Source organism: Palaemon carinicauda, chromosome 19 (genome assembly GCF_036898095.1).
Source record: "Palaemon carinicauda isolate YSFRI2023 chromosome 19, ASM3689809v2, whole genome shotgun sequence".
Lineage (NCBI taxonomy): Eukaryota > Metazoa > Arthropoda > Malacostraca > Decapoda > Palaemonidae > Palaemon > Palaemon carinicauda.
Window position 1 is genome coordinate 1,457,983 of NC_090743.1, and position 12,500 is coordinate 1,470,482.

General features: G+C 37.6%; 1 protein-coding gene across 1 annotated transcript in view; it reads right to left on the bottom strand.

The window, feature by feature from the left end:
• LOC137658733 (Kruppel-like factor 18) overlaps positions 1–200 on the bottom strand; it is a 624-nt gene extending 424 nt beyond the window's left edge. Inside the window, exon 1 of the mRNA XM_068393745.1 lies at positions 1–200. This exon is cut by the window's left edge and continues 424 nt beyond it. Coding sequence (XP_068249846.1) covers positions 1–200 — 200 coding nt within the window.
• Between the last annotated feature and the right edge of the window lie 12,300 nt (positions 201–12,500).

A 12,500-nucleotide genomic window follows, 5' to 3' on the forward strand; every position in this document is an offset into this window, starting at 1 on the left:
CCCCCTAAAGTCTTATTCTCAGTGGAGGGCGTGCCTTCGCCACGCCCTAAAGTCTTATTCTCAGTGGAGTGCATGCCTTCGCCACGCCCTAAAGTCTTATTCTCAGTGGAGTGCATGCCTTCGCCACGCCCTAAAGTCTTATTCTCAGTGGAATGCATGCCTTCGCCACGCCCTAAAGTCTTATTCTCAGTGGAGTGCATGCCTTCGCTATGCCCTAAAGTCTTATTTTGCTCTTAACTCCATTGCGTACTTATACTTCGATGAATTCTCTTCAAAATATAATGGATTTGTCCTTGGGACATACCCCACATGTCCTCCGCATTTTATTGAAATTGGTTCAATAGTTACTGCGTAATGTTGTTAACAAAAAAAAAAATAACATTGTGATTATTTCAAAACTACTGCTGCGTACTTGTATCGTATTTTGATATACTGTACTTCATCCAAAATGTTACCCAATATGACAACTAAGTTTGGTCAAAATCAGTCCAGTAGGTTTTGGGTAAAATTGCTCACAAACAAACAAACAGATCTTTGATTTTGGCGAAAGGCAATAACAGAGAAGTGTTTCAAATATAGATATGTGTAGTTGTGACACCGTCCACCCATTTATTATTAACAGTGACAGGAACATGATCACTGATGCTGACCCTGTTTCCAATGTCCTGGATTTGAATAACTCATTGTGACGGTGGACACGAGCTTGAAGTTAAATATGAATAGGTTTTGTTTTTGAATAGTGAAAGCAATGGAAGGGGTAAATGTAGTTCGCTATGACAGGCCTAGCAAACTTTCTAGTTACTTGTCAAATTGATTTTATTTATGGTGGAGTTTATCTTGGTCTGAAAAAACGATAAGTTGTTTATCTTGGTCTGAAAAACGATAAGTTGCTGTTTATCTTGGTCTGAAAAACGATAAAATAGTTAGTTTTATTAAAGTTAACTTGCCATGATTTACACTGGCTGCCGATTAAAGCAAGAATTGAATTTAAAATATGTACAATAACCCACCAGGTTATCAGAACCGGTCGTCCAAAATACTTGAGAGAATTGCTACATATTGCGCAGCCAACAAATCGTTTCGATATGAGAATAGTTACAGATGGCTTCAAGCTATTGGAACCTAGATAAATGTCTACTGTAGGATCCAGAGCCTTTAAATATGCAGCCACGAGACAATATGATAAGCTCCCACAAAACATTCGAATGACTGAAGACATTAAGGCTTTCAAGAGGAAACTGAAGACTTTCTAATTTCATGAATCCTTCGACAGTGACGATTGATTGATTGAAAGTTTTCTGGCATCCGGAATTGACAGTGACGATTTAACAGTAAATGAACAATACGCGATATGAAACGTTAAATAATCTGAACGAACAAGGTAAAATGACAGTGGAGGTCCTGTAGCGAGCGGGGTTCCCCTGCTGTATGGAACCGGAAAAGCAGCCATCAAAGTAACAAAACAAGGATGAAGGTTAAGAAGGTCCCGGATTAAATAAAAACGAAACACCAGCTCTCTTACTTCGCGATTCATCCCATGTGCCAAGTCGTGTGTAGTATCCCATTTCCCGATATCCGATAGAGGGTGTAAGTAAGTAAAGTGAAGTCTGTTGGGAGGTAGTAAACTTAGGATATGCTTGTCTAATGTGGGGGGGGAGGGTGGTTCCCGGGAGGTATAGGCCCACCCCACCAGTAGAGGTAAATGGGTAAGAATACAGCTACTCGATTAGGTTAGGTTGGGAACTTTGGGTTAAGCGTATTTCCTTTATGAAATGTGTTTTTTCCAGTTATAGCTTTTGAAATTTTATACCCAGTCTATTCCAACAAACTGCAAAGGCTCCTAATGTGGCTATATTCCTCGTGGTAAGGGTAGAAGAGACTCTAGCTATGGTAAGCAGCTCTTATAAGAGGACACTCCAAAATCAAACCATTGTTCTCTAGTCTTGGGTAATGCCATAACCTCTGTACCATGGTCTTCCACTGTCTTGTAGTAGAGTTTTCTTGTTTGAGGGTACACTCAGCCTCACTATTCTATCTTATGTCTCTTCCTCTTTTTTTTATGTTTTAGTTTTCATATGAAATATGTATTTAAATGTTGTTAATGTTTTCAAAATATTTTATTTTAATTGTTCATTACTTCTCTTGTAGTTTATTTATTTCCTTGTTTCTTTTCCTAACTGCTATTTTTCTCTGATGGAGGCCTTGCATTTCTAGCACCCTGTTTTTCCAACAAGTGTTTTACCTTGGCTTGCAATAGTAATAATAATAATAATAATAATAATAATAATAATAATAATAATAATAATAATAATAATAATAAAAATAATAATAACATTAATAATAACAACAACAACAACAACAACAACAACAATAATAATAATAATAATAATAATAATAACAAAAATAATAATAATAACAATAATAATATAATAATAATAACAACAACAAAAATAATAATAATAATAATAATAATAATAATAATAATAATAATAATAATAATAATAATAATAATAATAACAACAACAAAAATAATAATTATAACAACAACAACAACAACAATAATAATAATAATAATAATAATAATAATAATAATAATAACAACAAAAATGTCAGCCCTTGATTAGGTCCTTAAATAGGACGTTGGACAGGCCTTGATTATGATATAGGTATTCCCCTAAATAGGATGTAGGTCCTCCATCGTTTAGGACATAGGTCACCCCTTTATTAATAATGATAATAATAATAATAATAATAATAATAATAATAATAATAATACGGTTCCTCTAAACCCAAATATCTATTGAAAGTTCCTTGAGTGGTTTTAACTGATACTGAAACTCGGTGGATCCTTTGAATAGACGTTGCCATGTAAAAAAAAAAAAAAATAAAAAATAAAAAGAGTAAAGAAAAGACACCATATTAATTAGGCTGGACTCCCACTTGCGATGTGTTCATTGAGCGACGCTGATTGTTGCAAGATACCTCCAGAAAACATGACCATAGATAGATGGTGGGAGCGGCAAGGGTCAAGTTTGTGTCTCATGCGACCATTCTAATGAGGGAATGACAAGCGCCTAGCGTCCGAGACGAAAGTGCAAGCGACAAAGGCTCGGGGACCGTATGAACGTCGACTGACTGACAGGGTGAATGGTGATAACATGGCGCAGTGATGGAAAACATCGACCGTTCCCATAGCACGATGTTGACGATATTGCAGGAGCATGCGCGCAGACAATGGACGCCTGTAGAGTGACTGACGATAGATGGTATGATAGGCATAACAATGACTGCTAGGTGTGATATAAAGAGGGCCATTAAACCAAATCCAGCAGACCCCTGGCTCAACAGGATGACCTGGAACCACACCCACCACTCAAAAGCTACCTCACCCACAATGACCCTGCAGTAGTATGTGAGACCCGGCCTCTAAAAACGACCCTGTCATGGTGCATTAGATCCTGGGCCTTGACTACATCTTCCTGACATTCTTAAAGTGGGAACATCCTAGTGTGCTACGAACACAGAATCATCTCCTAAATGGTCTTGACTTGGTAGGGCCATGTTGTGAGAATGGATAGTGGGGAGAGAGTGAGGAGGGCTTAGTTGGAACCTTTTAGGAAGAGGAGATCAAGCTTACATCTTCCTGACATTCTTGAGGTGCGGGGACAGCCTCAGGTGCTACGACCATAGCATCATCTCCCAAATGGTCTTGACTTGATGTGGCCAAGTGGTGAGAATGGATAGTGGGGAGAGAGTGAGGAGGGCTTAGTTGGAACCTGTTAGGGGGGAGAAGATCAAGCGGGAGGTACTATGAGTCTCTTCTACCATTATCACGAGGAATGTAGCCACATTAGGAGCCCTCCTCACTAACCTTATCTTCTCTGGTACTTTTCCCAAGCACCAACTGACTAACCTTCTTGGGAATTTCTTTGTACCATGCCATGTGCCTTTTTAAGACTCCCAAAACACACGTAAACTTCCCTGTTTCCGTCTAAATGCTTCTCTTAGATTAGAGTAACTTGTCTTGTATCGTGATGTGAATACAATAATATTTTACTTCCGACTGATAATCCTTATGATATATTTACTCAAAATAACTCCCCCCCCCCAAAAAAAAAAACATGAATAAAAAGAAATTGCTATGATTTGTAATCTCAAAGTTCATTATTTTTTACCCAACCCACAACCTTTCATTGAAGATAATATAGCTGCTCTGACGAATGTAAAATAAAAAAATTATTAATCAGAGAGAGAGAGAGAGAGAGAGAGAGAGAGAGAGAGAGAGAGAGAGAGAGAGAGAGAGAGAGAGAGAGAGAGAAGAATTTACTGATATAGAAAAATGTTTCGTATATAATTAAGTGATACTACCCCGGCCCCACTTTAGCTCTCTCTCTCTCTCATCTCTCTCTCTCTCTCTCTCTCTCTCTCTCTCTCTCTCTCTCTCTCTCTCTCTGTATGGTAATGGAATGTTAAATAAGATATTGTCCATCAAAAGAAAAGTCAAAAGAAGTGGGAGCGCCATCTATCTCTTCCCTTGGCTTCCTCCCCTATTATGTGATAGTGTCAGGTTGAAACAATTATCTCTGAAATATGACTGCGGAGGGAGAAGAAGTTCTGAAGACATAGAAGCTTCCTTCCTTATCTTTTACTTCTTTCTTTTAATTGTGGTATCTAAGTAGTCTTGGGATATACTTAGATGTTAAAAAGAAATAAAAAATAGGAAGGGAAGGGAAGTTGTTATAAATTGTACACGAAAATATTATTATTATTATTATTATTATTATTATTATTATTATTATTATTATTATTATTATTATTATTATTATTATTATTATTATTATTATTATTGCTGTTGGTATAATATTCCACCATTAGTACAATCTTAAGATAGAAATGTGAAGACTTCTATCTATCTATCTATCTATCTGTCTATCTATCTATCTATCTATCTAGAGAGAGAGAGACAGAGAGAGAGAGAGAGAGAGAGAGAGAGAGAGATTTACGAGTGTAAATGAAAGCCATGAATCTTTCGAAGCCACCTCACACCTCGGCCAGAACACTTCATCCTCAAGTGGATATTGCGATTCTTCAGCAGCCAGAGAACGGCCTCCTGAAAATTTAATGCCACGCCAAATTGGAACATCCTTCGCCAAGGACTGGAATCATCCATTCCAGTGAATGCATTAGTCTCGCAGTTACTGGAATCATCTTTATTTCTCTTCCAAAGTTCCCCCCTTGACGTACGCCCATCTCTCCGAGGAGCAATGCCTCTGGTGTATTGCTCCTGACTGAGTTTTTGCGAATTTGAACTATGAGGATCTATAGTGATTCATACACCACAAATAAAACTGGATCTTTGACTCAAGAGATGTGATGTGGGGCAGTTGACTACTAACTCAAAATAAAACCGAATTTGATATGTGATAAGGACGAACGAAAAATACGAATACCGAGAGAAGAGAAATTAGTGCCAGTTTTTCTTGTAATATTTAAGCGTTTAAAAGGTTTCTTATGAATGGTAGAGGCAAGGGACAACGATAATCATACCAAGACATATGCCCAACTGACTATGTATACATATGATCAGCTCCCAAACTCCTTCTCTATCCAGGCTAGGACCAAGGAGGTTCAGGCGATGGCTGTGATGACTTAGAATGTAGATGGCTACTGATGATTCAGAATGAACACATATTGGCTCCCCAAATCCTCCATCCTCAGCTCACAATAATAGAGAACTTCCAGACACTATAAGAAACTATTGAGTATGAGCGGGTCCTCGAATCCAAGTCTAGCAGATCCCCAAGTAGGGACGTTTCAAATAGGCTACAATTCCAAAATGGTTTGCGTCAAAACGACGTCAGGCAAGAATTCATAAGACATATGAGAGAGAGAGAGAGAGAGAGAGAGAGAGAGAGAGAGAGAGAGAGAGAGAGAGAGAGAGAGAGAGAGAGAGAGAGAGAGAGAAATAAAGGTGGAAACATAATAATTTAGCAACTTTAATGGACCATAGATTCGTTTGGGGGGCTTGAAATACGACCCCAGTTGGCCCATTCCCCCTGGGGGAGCAAAGGGACTCGAATTTAGTCGCACTTCGCAACAAACAGAGACTATGGATTTATCGTTAACGACCAGCCATCCCAAAAGTGTAATATCTCGTGCCCTGAACGAGGGATTCCGTCCCACACTCGCACGAGAATTGCACTGTCAGAGGAGAAGTCATTGCGGAACTTACGGAAAGCCTTCGGAAGTAAATTGGTAGACATGGTCTCGCAAAAGGGATGTTATTTGGGAGAGTAGGAACATTGAGACTCGTGGGGGAAAAGAAACGTATAATTTCGGGGTTTTTTAATTAGATTTAGGCATGTGTTTGTTATCTCTCTCTCTCTCTCTCTCTCTCTCTCTCTCTCTCTCTCTCTCTCTCTCTCTCTCTCTCTCTCTCTGTATATATATATATATATATATATATATATATATATAGATAGATAGATAGATAGATAGATAGATAGATACATATATATATAGATATATATATATATATATATATATTATATATACATAATATATATATATATATATATATATATATATATATAGATATATATATATATATATATATATATATATATATATATATATATATATATATATATATATATATAAATGTATTTACAACAACAACAATAACAGCAAATGCATTTTAGATTTATTATAGTTTATACATGAAAAAATCTATTTTAATGTTGTTACCATTCTTTCAATACTTTTGATTATTCATTACTTATCTTTTAGTTTATTTATTTCCCTATTTCCTCTCCTCACGGGCAATTTTATTTTACCTGCTGAAGCCCTTGGGCTTATAGCATTCTGGTTTTCCAGCTAGAATTGTAGAATTATGTGGTAGTAGTAGTTGTAATAATCTAGAGCTTGCGTCTACCTAAAAGATTATCTTGCCAAGTGCAACAGGATGCAATAAATATGCATTGCCTCCAAGTGCATAACTCCAATATCATAAGGGACAACATAGCCAAGAATGTCAACATTATCAGCTGTGCCCCTGACAGTAAGTGCTTTAGAATGTCGGAAGCACCATTCATACAAGAAAGACGAAAATATAGCCAAGATTGTCAACATTATCAGCTGTGCCCCTGACAGTAAGTGCTTTAGAATGTCGGAAGCACCATTCATACAAGAAAGACGAAAATATAGCCAAGACTGTCAACATTATCAGCTGTGCCCCTGACAGTAAGTGCTTTAGGATGTTGGAAGCACTATTCATACAAGAAAGACGAAAATATAGCCAAGACTGTCAACATTATCAGCTGTGCCCCTGACAGTAAGTGCTTTAGGATGTTGGAAGCACTATTCATCCAAGAAAGACGAAAATATAGCCAAGACTGTCAACATTATCAGCTGTGCCCCTAACAGTAAGTGCTTTAGGATGTTGGAAGCACTATTCATCCAAGAAAGACGAAAATATAGCCAAGAATGTCAACATTATCAGATGTGCCCCTGACAGTAAGTGCTTTAGGATGTTGGAAGCACTATTCATACAAGAAAGACGAAAATATAGCCAAGAATGTCAACATTATCAGCTGTGCCCCTGACAGTAAGTGCTTTAGGATTTTCGAAGCACTATTTAATACGAGACGGACGAAAATATAGCCAAGAATGTCAACATTATCAGCTGTGCCCCTGGCAATAAGTGCTTTAGGATGTTGGAAGCACTATTCATACAAGAAAGACGAAAATATAGCCAAGACTGTCAACATTATCAGCTGTGCCCCTAACAGTAAGTGCTTTAGGATGTTGGAAGCACTATTCATCCAAGAAAGACGAAAATATAGCCAAGAATGTCAACATTATCAGCTGTGCCCCTGACAGTAAGTGCTTTAGGATGTTGGAAGCACTATTCATACAAGAAAGACGAAAATATAGCCAAGACTGTCAACATTATCAGCTGTGCCCCTAACAGTAAGTGCTTTAGGATGTTGGAAGCACTATTCATCCAAGAAAGACGAAAATATAGCCAAGACTGTCAACATTATCAGCTGTGCCCCTAACAGTAAGTCCTTTAGGATGTTGGAAGCACTATTCATCCAAGAAAGACGAAAATATAGCCAAGACTGTCAACATTATCAGCTGTGCCCCTAACAGTGAGTGCTTTAGGATGTTGGAAGCACTATTCATCCAAGAAAGACGAAAATATAGCCAAGAATGTCAACATTATCAGCTGTGCCCCTAACAGTAAGTCCTTTAGGATGTTGGAAGCACTATTCATCCAAGAAAGACGAAAATATAGCCAAGAATGTCAACATTATCAGCTGTGCCCGTGACAGTAAGTGCTTTAGGATGTTGGAAGCACTATTCATCCAAGAAAGACGAAAATATAGCCAAGAATGTCAACATTATCAGCTGTGCCCCTAACAGTAAGTCCTTTAGGATGTTGGAAGCACTATTCATCCAAGAAAGACGAAAATATAGCCAAGAATGTCAACATTATCAGATGTGCCCCTGACAGTAAGTGCTTTAGGATGTTGGAAGCACTATTCATACAAGAAGACGAAAATATAGCCAAGACTGTCAACATTATCAGCTGTGCCCCTAACAGTAAGTGCTTTAGGATGTTGGAAGCACTATTCATCCAAGAAAGACGAAAATATAGCCAAGACTGTCAACATTATCAGCTGTGCCCCTAACAGTAAGTCCTTTAGGATGTTGGAAGCACTATTCATCCAAGAAAGACGAAAATATAGCCAAGAATGTCAACATTATCAGATGTGCCCCTGACAGTAAGTGCTTTAGGATGTTGGAAGCACTATTCATACAAGAAAGACGAAAATATAGCCAAGAATGTCAACATTATCAGCTGTGCCCCTAACAGTAAGTGCTTTAGGATTTTCGAAGCACTATTCATACGAGACGGACGAAAATATAGCCAAGAATGTCAACATTATCAGCTGTGCCCCTGACACTAAGTGCTTTAGGATGTTGTAAGCACTATTCATCCAAGAAAGACGAAAATATAGCCAAGAATGTCAACATTATCAGCTGTGCCCCTGACAGTAAGTGCTTTAGGATGTTGGAAGCACTATTCATACAAGAAAGACGAAAATATAGCCAAGAATGTCAACATTATCAGCTGTGCCCCTGGCAGTAAGTGCTTTAGGATGTTGGAAGCACTATTCATCCAAGAAAGACGAAAATATAGCCAAGAATGTCAACATTATCAGCTGTGCCCCTGGCAGTAAGTGCTTTAGGATGTTGGAAGCACTATTCATACAAGAAAGACGAAAATATAGCCAAGACTGTCAACATTATCAGCTGTGCCCCTAACAGTAAGTGCTTTAGGATGTTGGAAGCACTATTCATCCAAGAAAGACGAAAATATAGCCAAGACTGTCAACATTATCAGCTGTGCCCCTGGCAGTAAGTGCTTTAGGATGTTGGAAGCACTATTCATACAAGAAAGACGAAAATATAGCCAAGACTGTCAACATTATCAGCTGTGCCCCTAACAGTAAGTGCTTTAGGATGTTGGAAGCACTATTCATCCAAGAAAGACGAAAATATAGCCAAGACTGTCAACATTATCAGCTGTGCCCCTGGCAGTAAGTGCTTTAGGATGTTGGAAGCACTATTCATACAAGAAAGACGAAAATATAGCCAAGACTGTCAACATTATCAGCTGTGCCCCTGACAGTAAGTGCTTTAGGATGTTGGAAGCACTATTCATCCAAGAAAGACGAAAATATAGCCAAGAATGTCAACATTATCAGCTGTGCCCCTGGCAGTAAGTGCTTTAGGATGTTGGAAGCACTATTCATACAAGAAAGACGAAAATATAGCCAAGACTGTCAACATTATCAGCTGTGCCCCTAACAGTAAGTGCTTTAGGATGTTGGAAGCACTATTCATCCAAGAAAGACGAAAATATAGCCAAGACTGTCAACATTATCAGCTGTGCCCCTAACAGTAAGTGCTTTAGGATGTTGGAAGCACTATTCATCCAAGAAAGACGAAAATATAGCCAAGAATGTCAACATTATCAGATGTGCCCCTGACAGTAAGTGCTTTAGGATGTTGGAAGCACTATTCATACAAGAAAGACGAAAATATAGCCAAGAATGTCAACATTATCAGCTGTGCCCCTGACAGTAAGTGCTTTAGGATTTTCGAAGCACTATTTAATACGAGACGGACGAAAATATAGCCAAGAATGTCAACATTATCAGCTGTGCCCCTGGCAGTAAGTGCTTTAGGATGTTGGAAGCACTATTCATACAACAAGAAAGACGAAAATATAGCCAAGAATGTCAACATTATCAGCTGTGCCCCTGACAGTAAGTGCTTTAGGATGTTGGAAGCACTATTCATACAACAAGAAAGACGAAAATATAGCCAAGAATGTCAAATTTATCAGCTGTGCCCCCAACACCAAGTGCTTTAGGATGTTGGAAGCGCTATTCAAACAAAAAGAAACACGAAAATATAGCCAAGAATGTCAACATTATCAGCTGTTCCCCCGACAGCAAGTGCTTTAGGATGTTGGAAGCTCTATTCATACAAGAAAGACGAAAATATAACCAAGAATGTCAACATTATCAGCTGTGCCCCTGACAGTAAGCACCTTAGGATGTTAGAAGCACTATTCACACAAAAAGAAAGACGAAAATATAGACAAGAATGTCAAATTTATCAGCTGTGACCCCAACAGCAAGTGCTTTAGAATGTTGGAAGCACTATTCATACAAGAAAGACGAAAATATAGCCAAGAATGTCAACATTATCAGCAAGAAAGACCAAACCTCATCACTACAGAAGAAGCAACCTTATTGCCAACGTGTACTGTATAATCGCCAACCGTAGCTCAGGAAATCCCGACTTATATCACCAAGAACAGGACAGCTCTGCAAGGCCCGGATACCAGAATATAGATTATCCCCAAGCATAATTTAATACCTTAATCCCAGCAAGCACACTGGACCGCCAAAGGCTTCTACCTTCCAAGCATTATCGCCTCCGCTTTCGGGCGATCCATAACCAATTAACCAAAAGTCAAAGCAGAAAACCGTGTATAGGTTCTCGTAAACGCATTATTATTTTTATTATATTATTATTATTATTATTATTATTATTATTAATAATAATGATAATAATAATAATAACGATAATAACGATAATAATAATAATAATAATAATAATAATAATAATAATATCATCATTATCATTAGCTAAGCTACAACCCTAGCTGGAAAAGCAGGATACTATAAGCCCAAGGGTTTCAAAAGGGAAAAATAGCCCAGTGAGGAAAGGAAATAAGGAAATTATTTCACTATATGAAGAGTAATAAAAATTGTAGTAAAGTATTTTAAGAACAGTAACATTAAAAAATATATATATTTTAGGAACAGTAACTACATTAAAACATATCTTTCATATATAACTATAAAAAGAGACTTACGCCAGCCTGTTCGGCAAAACAAAACAAAAAAAACAAAAAAACAAAAACATTTGCTGCAAGATTAAACTTTTGATGTTCTTCCAATTGAACTACCATATTAGGAATATCATTCCACAGATTAGTCACAGCTGGAATAAAATTTCTAGAATACTGAGTAGTATAGACCCTCATGGTGGAGAAGGCCTGACTATTAGAATTAACTGCATACATAGTATTACAAACAGGGTAGTACTGTTACGGAAGGATGATCAGAATTATGGAAAATGTTATGCAACATACATAACAAACTAATTATAAAGGCAGTGGAAGAAATTAACATCTAGATCAGAAAATTTAATAGACCGTAAGTTCCTGTCCAACAAATTAAGATGAGAATCAGCACCTGAAGACCAGACAGGAGAACAATACTCGAAACAAGGTAGAATGAAAGAATTAAAACACTTCTTCAAAATAGACTGATCAACGAAAATCTGAAGACTTTCTCATTAAGGTTTTTTTTTCTGTGCAATTCAAGAAGAGACACACCTGATGTGTTTCTCAAAAGTAAATTTGTTATCGAAAATCACACATAAGATTTTAAGAGTCATACAGAGTTGAAGAAACATTACTAATGCTGAGATATGGATGTTGAGGAGCAACTGTCCTCGACCTACTTACAACCATACTCTGAGTTTTGTTTGTATTCCTCTTTATGCCCCATAAATTGCAACTCTCACTAATTTTAGCTAGATCTCTATTAGGAGATTCAGCAACCCCAGATCTATTTTCATGAGATGGAACTGATTCAAAGAGAGTAGCATCACCTGCATATGCAACGAACTTGTTTTCTTGACCAAACCACTTGCCATGTGTATATAGTTTGAAAAGTAATAGGCCAAGAACACTACCCTGAGGAACACCAGATATCATATTCCTATAGTCACTATGGTTCCCATCAACAACTTTTTGCGACATATTGCTTAGAAAACACCCACACACTCCCAACTGTTTGAGTTTGAAAACAAGGACCTCATGATTAACACGGTAAAAAGCAGCACTA